The sequence below is a fragment of the Seriola aureovittata genome, chromosome 24, assembly GCF_021018895.1.
Source record: "Seriola aureovittata isolate HTS-2021-v1 ecotype China chromosome 24, ASM2101889v1, whole genome shotgun sequence".
Taxonomy (NCBI): Eukaryota; Metazoa; Chordata; class Actinopteri; order Carangiformes; family Carangidae; genus Seriola; species Seriola aureovittata.
Genome location: NC_079387.1, coordinates 9,100,344 through 9,113,927, shown reverse-complemented (window position 1 = coordinate 9,113,927; position 13,584 = coordinate 9,100,344). Strand labels below are relative to the sequence as shown.

General features: G+C 40.0%; 1 protein-coding gene across 1 annotated transcript; it reads right to left on the bottom strand.

Moving 5' to 3' along the window:
- Positions 1-1,227: 1,227 nt before the first annotated feature.
- pspc1 (paraspeckle component 1) lies at positions 1,228-13,474 on the bottom strand. The gene is made up of 10 exons (XM_056370053.1): positions 12,949-13,474; positions 12,264-12,413; positions 11,984-12,135; positions 11,626-11,721; positions 11,299-11,495; positions 10,690-10,774; positions 10,389-10,494; positions 6,325-6,382; positions 2,551-2,687; positions 1,228-2,130 (listed from the first exon to the last, which is right to left on the bottom strand). Exons 1-10 carry the CDS (start codon positions 13,330-13,332, stop codon positions 1,873-1,875), a joined length of 1,623 nt encoding a protein of 540 aa, XP_056226028.1. The 5' UTR covers positions 13,333-13,474; the 3' UTR covers positions 1,228-1,872.
- Between the last annotated feature and the right edge of the window lie 110 nt (positions 13,475-13,584).

Sequence of the window (13,584 nt, the reverse complement as noted above, 5' to 3'; positions counted from 1 at the left end):
CCAACGTCCACAAAAAAAAATTGAAGGAATGAATTCCCAGAAATTCAAGTCACATCACTTCTTCAAAGTAAAAAGTCTAAAAGGATTTTTATTTCATTACCAACACACAGTATTTGTGCTTCCTCATTTGTTTTTTATCTAATAACAACTCAAATCATCAGGAGATGCTTTTCTTTCTTTCACTCTTCACTGCATCTCAACTGTGTGGCTTTTCTGAAACCTCTGGAAACTGCTTCAACCTCACATTTAAAAAATACTTCAGTATCAAAACGTTAATGTGTTAGTGGGAAAAATGACACAGCTGTTCTCCAGCAATGACTCATTTTGATAAATGATTTGCACATACACATGGAAAGGCAAGGTGCATGACGGACATATAGTCCAGGTGGAATATGCAGAAGTACTTTGTGTGTTTTTACGGTACAAGTAAAAGGAAGAAATGAAATGTATTTACCTGGTATAAATCTATTCTTTAGCGTCCGTGACACCTGGTCAGGGTTTATCACATTCCCCAGATCCAGTGAAAGGAAGCGCTTGTACGGTCAAACACACACAGAGAGCCAGGACCATGTTTTGTTTTGTTTTAAATGATGCACAGAAGATTGATTATGCAAACAACTGCAGCCAACACACACACACACACCTTGCAGACACTCACACTATGAAGATACTATATTGTCGCCTTGACAAAACTTACAACAGAAAACATTTTGATAGTTTTAAAAATGCATGGCACAACTGAGTGACGGTCTAATTCTTCTAATTCTTCTCACATTTTATGACCAAATTGTAGAGGAAGTTAAACATTGGTCATGTGGAAGTTTTAAAACCACGAGTGGTCAAAAGATTATACATTAATGGATCAAATCTGACATGTCAGTTATAAAACTTGGCTTCATCATTAAACAAATTTTCAATTTGACCAATTTCTCTGAAGTAACCAGAGAGTACGTCTGATTTGCAGTCAGCCGAAACCACAGCCTACACCTGAAACATAAAATACAACAATATAATTATATATTAACAAAAAGAAGAAAAACACCTGAAACAAATGCAATAATATCATATATCGCGATATTTGGGCTGAACTGTATCGAGATATTACATTTTGGATATCACCTGATTTTCAGCCGTTCCGGATCAGAACGGACCTGCGGCTTTAAAAGATGCGTCCAACTGTCAAACACGACAAGAGGGTTGAGTATGTGAGAATCAGATGACGGATGGTTGTGGGAGAGAGGTTGAGAGATTTTTGTTTATTTACCAACAAGTTCATGGTAAAAGAGACAATCACAAAGAAAACACAACTTCCTACAAATGTTTTATTTCTCGTCACCGTCAAATACAGGATGCACTGAAGCTGCAACTTCCACTCACTGTGTGATTCAACATCTACATCAGCCGAGAGTAAGAGTATGTTTAAAGGGAGGACCACAATCAAAATGCAACAAGAACAAAATCTATGAACTAAGGCGTCGTATGACAGTGTAGATATTAAGATGATTTACTGCCACGAACATTTCCCTGACTTCAGCAATCTTCTTGTGACTCTAACCCCGATCCTTCAGTTTAACACTCCCTTAAAGCAGCTTAATAAAGTGTAAAAAGGCCTTTCTTCACATGCTATGAAACTTGTTTGTGCCCACAAAAAAAGTTTTATTCTGAAAACAGAGGAGAGACGTGTGCTTAAATAAACAGTGTAGATAACCGTCAATTTCATCAATCACAAAATAAGTGCCCCACAGTGGAAAACACAAAATTGACAGGGAGTGTAGTAGGTCAACAACTACGTCAATGTAGAAACAAAAAAAAACAAAAACACAAATTGGGCAGGGGGGGCAGTAACAAAGATCCATGAGAACATTTAAGAAATTAGTATCTGCGCCGCTTGTTATTTGGCCCATCGAAGACGCCCCCTACTGGATTCCCCCTGCCAAATCCTGGGGCTGGTCCAACTTGGGGCCCCAATGGCTGCTGCTGTTGTTGCTGTTGTTGTTGTTGTTGCTGCTGCTGCTGCTGCTGCTGTTGTTGTTGTTGTTGTTGTGGCTGCTGCTGCTGTTGTTGTTGTTTTGGGGACTCAACTTCCGGCCGGCCCCCCATTGATCCACCCTGCGGGTATCTATCGTTTCGCTGTGGTATCATGCAGTCGTCGTTAAAAAAGACAAAAAGGTGGTGGGGTGGCGTGAGATTGTATTATAAGCATGGGCATGAATACAAAGTGATGGGTGATTATCAAAGTTCATCAGTCAGGGTTGATCCAAGTGTCGCCATCCGAGAGTAAATGGGAGAGAAGTGAACCGAGCAGACAAAGAAAGAGAGAGAAATACGTCTATTAGTGATTTAAGGTCAATTTTCAAAGTTGTTCATAATTTTTAAATATATAATTTTTTGGCTTCTGCTTCAGTACAAAGCTTCTACGGTTACGTCTACGTTCTAAACATTCGTCTACGTTCTAGACATTTTGTGCCATTTGCTGCTTTAGGAAATGTTCTACCAATATATTTGACAAAAGACGGCTTGGATCTCGAAGATAACGTCCAGATACGTTACCATGGCTCCATTCTCTGGCATCAATGGCGTGCCCATATTTGCAGTTCCCTCTGGGCCAATGGCTCCTCCCCTTCCACTCATGCCCATCATTTGACCCTGGTTACCAGTGGGCCCCGCATTGGCCTGGTTATAGCCATCTACACGCAAAACAACGGAGCATTGGTTGGTCATTCGGTAGTCCCATGTGATGAACTCAACGCCCAGTAAGAACTGTGGTAGCTGAACGCTAGCGCTACTCTCATTGACTTAGAAATAAAAGTTAACGTTGGCTTTTAGTCAAGAGCTAAAACGATGAGGGATGCACTGGATCGGTTTCAACAAGATGCGACAGATTCACACTGAATACAGTTTGTCGTTCTGCTCGTAATAACCTTATAATAACTCATTTTATGTGGGTAGTTTCCATTTACTGTTACATCAGAAGTGTTTTAAAAACATTGCACGGATGAAACTCAATAAAGATAAACAGCTCAGAAAATATATTACAACACTGAAAAATAACTTTCATAATATCAAAACTCAAGACTAAAGAGTGTACAGCCATGCAGCAGCTCTGTGAGACACAGTGGTGCTAACATGCTAACAAAGATAATGCTAACATGCTGATGTTAGCAGGTATATGTTATATATGTTCACCAGGTTAGCGTGTTAGCATGCTAACATTTGCTAATTGGCATTGAACACAGAGAACAGTGGAGGGTAAAGGGAATGTCAATAGCTTTGCAGGTAGTTGGCCATAAACCAAAGCAAAACTTTTACAATTCATCCTCAAGGAGGCGAGACGGTTTTATCGGGGTCGTAAAAAAAGTCGTAAGGATCCATCTGTGACACCGACGAGCCGACGTTCCCGTCTGTGAAGGAACACTGCTAGTATGGCTAATAATTTGATTTAGGTTGATGCATTTTAGCAACGTAATTTAATTGACTACAACAGAAAAAGAAACAATTGTTTGGGAAGATCGCACCTAAAGTTAAATAAGGTGTGTTACAGTTATAGCCTCATGTATAAGAGTGATCCCAGCGTGTTCTCCATGCAGTGAATCAGTTGTATAGATTTTAAATGTTCAACAAAAACATTGGAATCAGATCATTATTAGCAGATAGCTATAAGTCAGATCGGTGCATCCCCATTTATTATTGGTATTAAAACATTATTCATTCATAATGCACCTTAACTGCATGCTCAGCTCTAGAAGTTGGACTTAAAAAAAATGAATAAATAAATAAAAGATGAAGCAACGCTCTGTTGGTTAATCTACGAATACGTGACGTTCACAACCAAAAACCAACGTTAATTTAAAATAGTTAACAGGTGCTGAAATATGTTACACATGAAATATGAAAGACAATAGACAGAGACAGCAGATTGTGTATTAAGCAGAACGAGAGGTTCTCACTTTCATGGATTAAATTTGAGGCCAAGTGGCTGCGGCCGTATATTTATCATTAACGAACCCTTGGATTGCACGTCACCTTAATTTCAGAGAATATGGAGATGGAGTTGTTGGAAAACAACATTGGACCATTTATTTATTTTAAAATAACATGCGTCACAAGATCAGTTCCAATCAAACACAAACCCTGCTACAGAAATACTTCCACTACTGCGACTACTTCACTGGATACTGATTAAATGGATCATTATTAGGACATTATCACCAGTATCCCACAACACTGAAGACCAGGTGTTTGTAAAAACTGGTCTGGAGCATTGCAAACAGTTTTCGTCAGAGTCTGATGTTCAGAGTCTTTTAGCAGAAACTTTACACACGAGACTCGTAACGGCAACATTCAGGTAATAACAAACCTGACGACTGTTGTAAACCGCACGCAGCAGGAGAGGAAACCAATCTTAAAGTACAGATACAACCTTTCCCCCAAAGAACGCTTGCCTTTATAATTTATATCAATAAGGGTGAGTTAAATATTAGAAACACCTCTCAATATAGCAAAGAAATTTACAGTTTAATAAGCAGCTTCATGAAGATGGGACTTATTTAAAAGGCCGTTTGGAAACTGAATCCAACCGAGGAAGCGCAACGACAGGAGCGCTGAGAAATGGGCGGCAACATGACGGATACACACAAGTGGCTCTGGAGCAAAAGCAACTTACATTAGGCTACGTATTAAAAAACAAATTCATATATCATTTCATGCAATGGTTACGCCTTCTTACATTACCAGAGGCAATATAAAAGGAGAGGGGAGCCACTTAAGAGATTCCTGAGTAGAATAGCCCGTAACGCCAAAGATGGCGGTAATAAGACACATGTCCCGCCCCTCCCTGAAACAGCCAACTGTCTGCAGAGCCGGGAAACGTATAAAGTTGCACAGTAAACACAGTAAATTTGACTTGTGGTTCTATACATGCTATTTTTATGTCCCGGTGACCATCGAAAGTGAAGATATGGCTCCTCATTCATTTAGATTTAGAGGCCTTTTCTTGTTAGCCCATAATAACTGCCCGAGGGCGCTGCCAAGATGGCTGCCGAGCGGCGAGAGTGATCCTGAGTACTGACAAATATAGATTTATATACACTTAAAATATGTCTGAGAAAATTACTCACACTTCAAAAACCAAACGCATCAGTTCGATATCAATTCTTAACAACACTTTTTGATACCAATTTTATCAAATCCATTTTAACAAAAAGAAAATTACAATTCACATTATGGTGCAAATTTAATTTTTATTTTTACGCTCTTGCTATTGAATGATGAAGCTGTTTTCTAGCCTTGATAGCATCAAACCAATTGGGTCAATCCAGCATCAAAGTTCAAAATCCTGTCCTAAAGAATATATCATCTGAAATAGTGAGTCTTAAAAAGCTGTTGCTAGGCAAATATTGTTGCCTAGCGAGCCAGTCTTTATGCTATGCTAACCAGCTTCATATTTACTTTAGTGAAGGGTTTGACAATTTAGATTTTCGATCAGTATCACAGATGTGCATGCACATACACACTCACACAGTAACATGGTAGTAACAGTCAAAACTGCAGCTAAGATGAAAAACTTCTGAGTAAATTACCCACAAAATCTCACACTTCAAATCATATTGTCATCAACTGGGTCAAAGGTCGTGCTAAAAAGTCAATACAAATGCGGTTTTGTTTATAAAGGTGATGTGCAATCCTAGGTTACTCCGTGTGTGGTGAAGAGCCACCGTGAACCTCCGACAATCTGTTCTCATTCATAGTATCACAGACTTAAACCTCGGTCCCCGGCCCCTCATCCTGCGCCCGCAGATCAGTTTCTAATCCTAATAAAAGTGAACAGACACTTGTCTATTAATTATTACCCACTGAATAAAAAAAAAAAAAGTGCTATTGTGAAGATGTACTGTTAAATATCATGTTTAAATCATGAATAACAGTCGAACCTCTTCAGCTGGTTCCTGAAAATGAAAAAGTATTTCTGCATGCGACTCAGGATGAGAGCTCGGGGAACAACTATTTCTCAAACTATGAAACCCCACCCCGACAAAAAACAACCCCGTTCAGTACACTATATTCTGTTAGTTCAGACATTATGTTGTCATGTGGTATAGTATGTTTGCATCGCCTTTGCGCTGCATCCCAAGTGAGTCCATTTTACACCAGAAAGGCCGTCACAGAACTGACTCCGGCCGGAAACACATCTAGTTGTAAAAGGACTCACTTGTGATGCAGGACAAATAATAGAAATGTAAAATGACATTAAGGCAGTCATAATTCACTTATCATCACTTCATCTGGTTTTTACATCAACCAGTCCTTACACAGTCATGCCCATACCTCCCATATTAATGGCTCCACGAGGGCCCAGCTCACCCACTCTCATTTCCTGTTCCCTCTGGAAGAAGTGAAGAAGAGCCTTCAGAACAAAACTCTGCTAAAGTACAAGTCTTCAGCGGGTAGCCCACAGGACAACACTCACACTGTCAAAGTATTCATCTCCTACACAAAACTGACCACAGCCAGGTGCATTATCCGTGGCTGTTCATTCTTTATCAAATGATGAAAAATATTAATATTGTTAAATCAATGTGCACTTGCCTCTATGTTTAAAACTTCTGGCAAGGGAGTAATATTTTCTATTCTCTTAATTTACTGGTGCAAAACTAATGTGTCTACATGTCAAATCAGCTGAGAGGTTTGCACATCTATAGAAAGGGCCATTATTACATGTACATTCTTAAAGAGTTGAGTTTAAAGCTTTTATTTTGTCAGCTAGACCCAACCCAAATTAAAAATTATGTCACATTCTTAATTACTGCATTCACCCACATCACACACACAGGCCCCGACACACCAAGTCAACTCAGAAATGAACGTGTCTCGTCAAGGTTTGGTCGCACTTCAAGTGCAGTTTGGGGGTCTGCATACACACATGAGCACAAGAAAAACAAAAAGGGAAATGTGTGTGTGTGTGTGAACGCTTATTGAGAACAAAACCAAGGATGGGGAATACAGCACACACATATAGTACACAACACAAGCATCTAGTTTGTTTTGTTTTTTTGTGCGCACATGTAGTATGTCCAGTTCATACTGTCACAAATCTGTGTGGACCTTTGCGGACATCAGCTTGGTGTGTCACGGCCCCAAACACACAAAAACGGAGTCTCTCCACAATCTGTTCATTCACTCGTAAATTTTTCCACATCCTCTCACAATAACACAATTGTAGATACATTTCATTCACACACATATACTGACTTATATCCATAATACTACTGACACACAGTCCCCTCGCTGCCTCACTCTCTCTCCATTAGACATACACACATAATCCTGCAAACACAGAAGGTGAATAAAATTCAGCAATTATAGATTTCACTGACCTGGAAGGAATCTGCTTTTTGGATTCAAGTTTTTTGTTTTTGTAAGAGAATTTTCTAATGAAACATCTAAAGCTTGATCCAACTCAGTGAAACCAGCTGGACATCAGTGACCTAAGACTTAACTAAATTAAAATGTTATGAATAGTGTGTACATGTTCACAATCTAATCCCATCAATATCATATTATAAGTATCACAGTTTGCAAGCTGAATTTACTTTGCCCCAATAATGCATCTACAGCGATAATAGAATTTGTCTCACAAGTACCAGATCATTTTCGGAAATTGGAAAATAACAAATACTGTAATCCTCAACTTTTATATTCTTCATGTACTTACCTGTTAAATGGCCAATATGTTACAAATATAATAAGAAAGGTATTAATGTTGTGGCAACAGAGTAAATGAACTAAATGTGTGATGAAGCCCTGTATCATTCCTGCACTAACACCTGGGATTAAAAGCTTGGCGTCTGTTTGTGATCCCAACACTGATGTCTGAGCTGCAGCTAATTCTGACCACTAAGTGGCAGCAGCAGCAGGATTTATAGTCTGGAACAATGATCCTCACAACAACAAAAAAATATAAAAAGTACAAAATAGAACAACACCAGGAAGAGAACATTATCACTCAAATGTGTAGGAGTCTCTAACACCCAACGTCTAATGTTGTGCATCACTTATGTGTGTATTGCGTTGATTGTGTGTTGAGTGTGATACTTGTTAGTCCACTCGTTTTCTAAAACGGTATCAATCCACAGCCGCTATAAGACGCACACAACACACATGAAAACATCCCTCACTCGTGTTTTCTACTAAAACCTGCACGTCTTCATTAATAAGACTGATTAACAGTTGATGTGAGGACAGTCGGCTGCGAGTGCGTGCATTCGTTATGTGCGTGTAAAAGATGCCGACTCCAACAGGGACCTCTAAACGGAGCAGAGAGTTTGAAGAGAAAAGTTATAACAGAAAACAACAACACAGAGTATCACACCAACAGACATTCACTCTGACTGAACTTCACTCAAACTTCACATAATGGCTCTTGATGGTAATGTTTTTAAATCACTGCAAATCTAGTTACATGAATTATCACTTGCAAACATCCTTTTTTTTTGTCTTTACTTTTTACAAACATCCTCGTTGCTTTTAAAGAACTGCAACTATAGCAAAGTTTAACTGTGCTATAGTGTTTCCCGCTGAAATATAATATATCTACTGTATATATTTACAGTGGGACAGCAAAACTATACATTCTACTCTCATCAAGCTCCACTGATTTTATTTCCTTTATTTATGAAAATCTTTTGGACTGTTTCTGTTTATAAATTCAACAATGCTACTGTCTTTTAAATCATCTCCATTTCTAATCAAAATCATAAATCCAGCTGGCAATGCAATTAATCTATACTATACATCTGTAGATTTTTGTGTTGAGGTTCATCTAGGAAATCAATAATGAGCACACACCCCTCTAACTTACAGGAGCTAAAGCAGTGGTTCTCAAACTGCAGGATGTGGACGACCAAGGGAAAAATCTGGAGTGAAACTTACGTTGAATGATGCGACTAATAAACAAAACGCGTTTGCTGATGCTATCGGATTGATAGAAACTGTGGGGTGGGAGGGGCGTGAACTTTTTCAGCTTGAATGGGGGAATGCCAGAAAAGGGTTGAGAACCACTGAACTAAAGTAAGGTGTTAGAAAGTGCACGGTTACGTCACAACTTATAGAAGAAAAGACACTTATAGAACAGAGAAGAAGAAAATTTCACATCAGACTGTTGAGTCATAAATATCCTGCTATTCACAGATGCAAACAATCTATTCTACCCCAGATATTCACTTTGACAATGAGCTTTATTTATGTTTTCTATTTGTCCAGGAGGTGAAAAACAACACCTGCACAATATAATATAAAGGCATGCAACAGCCGCTCAGTCGTAACGACTGTACTGCAGCTTTCAATAGTCAAATTTACTCTGAGCATCTCAGAGAGGATGATTTAACAACTACATTCAACACTTTAAAACATCAGAGAGACGATGTTTGATGAAAGGCTACTGTCACACATCATATTGTGTCCAAAAACTACATGGACTCGTGCAGTTTGGAAAGCGTGAAAGGTTAACAAAAAGAAAATAGTTAATAGAAGGTTTAGTGTTGTTCTTATGGTTTGTTTAGTATCTATATTCCTCCTTTACTTCAAACAGTAATAAATTAAGAACAGAAAATAAAAAACAATACAATTTAAACAACATGACGCTGTGTTTGATGTGGGTGTTGGTCCTGACTGTAGTTTAACATAATGACCACAGTATTGAAGCGACGTGGCTACAATGGCAACTATCAAAATACAGGAAAAGTCATTACAAATAAAGAATAAGATAGAAAATAAATTACTGACAGCTGCTATAAAACTATGAGGAAATCAGAAACCCCTGCACAGCAGTGGAGTTCAGTCCAAGTGCTGGTCAAATGCAGAGGAATGAAAACTGAACAAAGGGCTTGTCACTGAACAACCTGAGACATCTTAATATTTAATTAAAATATGTTCTGCAGGTCATTCTTGAAGAAAGAGCACTTTAAAATCTCTAAAAATATATTTTATCCACAGATAAATATATAAAATAAATAATCTACTGATCTCAAATAAAAACAAGTCTGTCCTGACTGAAATCTTTACACTGCTGGAGAATGAAATAAAACTGTTATAAAACTAACTACTGTAATACCAATGCAGTAACCTGCAGCAGATACTGATACTGTACCTCAACAAGCTGTTGAGGTACATTTACTGTAATATTTTGGTACATCAAGGGAAATTTGTTTAAAATATGACATGATGTGTTTCTACTTTCTTCTTCTGATTTCTTGTATGAATTAAAGAGAAATACGTTTGCTGATGCGATGGCCAGCCAAGACAAAAGGTTGTGTTTGTGTATCACAAGTGAAAATGTAAGTGGGCAAGCCTCAGTGTGTTTGACAGCATGTGTGCCTTCCAGCCGTACTCACATTGTCCAGGTAGTTTGGTTTGAAGCCATCTGGCTGGCGTCTCAGGTCCTCCTGTTCTCTGTGCCTCATCATCTCCTCCTCCCTCCTCCTCCTCTCCTCCTCATGCCTGCAGACGGAGAGAAAAACCAAAACAAAGAAATTAGACAAATAAGAATATATGTGTGCATCTCTAATGCAACAACTTCATGACAACTACTTAAAGCTTAAAAAAATAATTTGTTTGTGCCTAACAATAGAAAAGTAGTAGAAGTTGGACTGTCTCATTGTGTCCTAATGGTTTGTTCAAAGAAAGAAAACGCACCTCATCTCTATCTGCTTTCGTCTCTGCAGCTCCTGGTTACGAAGCTCCTCCAGTCTCCTCAGCTCCTCCTGGCGTCTCATTAGATCTGGAAAAGACAACATAAGTGAGGAGGACTGGTAGAAAGAAAGGAAAGGAAGAAAGTATATATGAATATTGATGAGGATCAAATAGGGGGGGAAGATCTGGCCAACACAATCTTTCTGAGTAGAATCACAATCCACGATCTTAATCACGATCTGCATCCTGTTTCCATTCTGATTTTATTGTGAAAATTTCTATTTAGTGCTAGACTTGGTCTCTGACACAAAGTGGATGAGGATAAAGATAAAAACTCCATGACCACACAAGAGTTTCAGTGAGTTTATGACAATCAGCAGGTTAAATCCTATAGTTTAAATCAATCTCTACACTGTAGTGAGCTGCTGCACAATCACTTCAGAATCTCTATGGAGAAGCAAAGTTTGTGCCAGTGCAAGATACCAAGCACACCAATGTCACAACAGAAGCCCATATACAATCTTCTCTCATACAAAAGGCAAACAGTTCAAGCAGTAAACAAACACACACACAACCACAACTCATGGGAGGACACGAATAACCCGTCCCTACCATGTCTCATTAACATGAGCTGATGTTCGTGTTTGGCCGACTCCAGCTCAGCCTCCAGTTTCTCTTTGGCTTCTTTAATGTTCCTGTCCACCTGCTCTCTCTGCTGCTTCTCCATCTCATCAAGAGCTTTCCAGCGAGACGAATATTCAAACTCAAATGTCCCCGGCTGAGCAAAACGTGGAGGCTGCTCTCGTTCCCTTTGGGTAAAAGAAAGATCAGTACAAAACTTAACTACAGTTCCAGCCACTTAAAAATACAGTGTCAACAAAATAAGACAGTTTCATACCCATGCATTATATGTCGACTTCAAATCACCTCTTTACTTACTTGTGGAACCTTGGAGTCTTCTGCAGCAGTTTTTCAGGAAGGCCATCTTCATCATCAAAGTGCTCTGAGGGCTCCACAATGGCAGGACAAGGAGTGCTGAAGAAAGAGGGGGGACAACACTATGTTAGAAACAGTCAGAATCATTTCCTGTGACAGTTAGCATTTTTCAGACCATCTATCTTTGACCTCTTCATCTGCGGCGGCTGTTTAACAGATATTCTAACACTTGTTTCTTGTGGCAACTTTGAAGGAAGTTGCTGCGTCATACGAGTAATAAACACATAACTCCATGCGCTCATTAAATCCCAGCGTGTTCTGCGTGTTCTCCCCTCCAAAACCACTTCATTCCCACACTTACGTGGTCAGCAGCAGTGCTCCCTCGGTGCAGCGCTCCAGGGCTTTACGTGCAGCCGCTTTGTTTGCGAACTCCACAATGCCTCTCCCAGTGGGGCGACCACGGTCATCCGTCACAACAATAGCCCGTTCCACCGGCCCAAACTGAGAAAACGCCTGAGGGTACAGGGTGGGTTTCAGATTAAAATATCACTCCACAGAAATCAGCAGACACAGGAAGTCGAATTGACAAAGATCCTATTTCATCCCAGCGTCAACTTGAAGCCCCTTCTCTCCACTCTTACCTGTTCCAGCAGTTCATTTGTCACTGCAGGCAGCAGGTTGCGGACTGTGAGCGCAGCACCATGTGTAGCAAAGCGGATCCTGATTGTTCGATTATTCAAAATTGTCCCATCCAGCTCAGCTTTGGCAATCTCTGCCAGCGTCCGGGTTTCCTGGAAGACAAGTGACAAAAAAGATTAAAGGGATGGTGACACACCAGCATGGTACATTAGGGCAATCTGCAGAAGTAGAGTGAAGCAATTTGGCAGTCTAGAAGTGTACAATGTATTGCACAACTATTACAACATGTATGTAAATAAAAATCACGATAGTATGACATTTGTTATATGCTGTATAAGCAAGTACATTACAATGCAATTCACAGCAGAGAGGAAATCACTCATTTAAATACACATACTTCTAGCACAGCACTTGTCAGATATGGGTCATTAGTTAAACTACTCTGTAAAATGTAAAATATAAAACTAGTAAAGCAGAATAACATGTTAATGACTGTTACTGTAAGATAATCAATTATAACGGATGTAGAGTCAACAAGCACGTGAGCTAATGTTAGCTAAACAAAGCTGTCAGCTAGCTCCTCTTAGCCACGAAATTTCGGTGCACATACTACACATTTACTTTAAAAAAATAAATAAAACTTAAATAAACTTCGGTACAAAGGCTCGGTTTAAATTTCGTACATACCAAGCGAACGAAGCCGAAGCCCCGGTCTCTGTTGATAAACACCTCGTTAACTTTTCCGTATTTAGCGAACATGTTTGTAAACTCCTCCTCGGGGATATCCGTTGGTAGACTCCCGACAAACAGACGACACCTCTGGGTGAACGTCTTCTCACCGGGCTTCCGAAAACTGGTTATATCCAGGGTCATTTCTGCCGGGCCTTCTCCACTACCTTCGCCGTCTTCTTCCGCCTGTTCGGCCGCGGGGGACTGCTGCTGCTGCGGCGGCGCTGGGCTGCCTTTGTTCGACGGTGGCTGCTCAACGGCCGGGGAGTCGGCCCCGCGTTTTGCCGGTTGAGGAGAGTTGCTGCTTTGCATGTTCGTTTGTTGCATGTTCCGGTTAGCCATGCTCGAGCGAAGCAGTTTGTGCAAAGATATATAAATTAAACAAACTTTGTGAAAGAGGTCGGTGGCCCGCTGTTGATGGCGCACACCTCCCTTGTTCCAAAGATGGCGGTGGGCGGCACGTAGCTCACCATATGGATCCGGAGCCGTCTTCTTCTTCTTCTTCCTTTTAATTGTTTGGCGGTTGGCAACCAGCGTTCAGGCGCATTACCGCCACCTACCGGAAGTGTGGAACATTAGATTGGCATGAAAATA

What these genes read in the sequence shown, in the direction of transcription:
- pspc1 (XM_056370053.1), bottom strand. Translation starts at nt 13,332, where the DNA reads ATGGCTAACCGGAACATGCAACAAACGAACATGCAAAGCAGCAACTCT. An exon ending in GGAGCACTGCTGCTGACCAC is followed by an intron (nt 11,722 to 11,983) that starts GTAAGTGTGGGA and finishes CTCTTTCTTCAG; the next exon opens with CACTCCTTGTCCTGCCATTG. An exon ending in AACCAAACTACCTGGACAAT is followed by an intron (nt 6,383 to 10,388) that starts GTGAGTACGGCT and finishes CACTTCTTCCAG; the next exon opens with AGGGAACAGGAAATGAGAGT.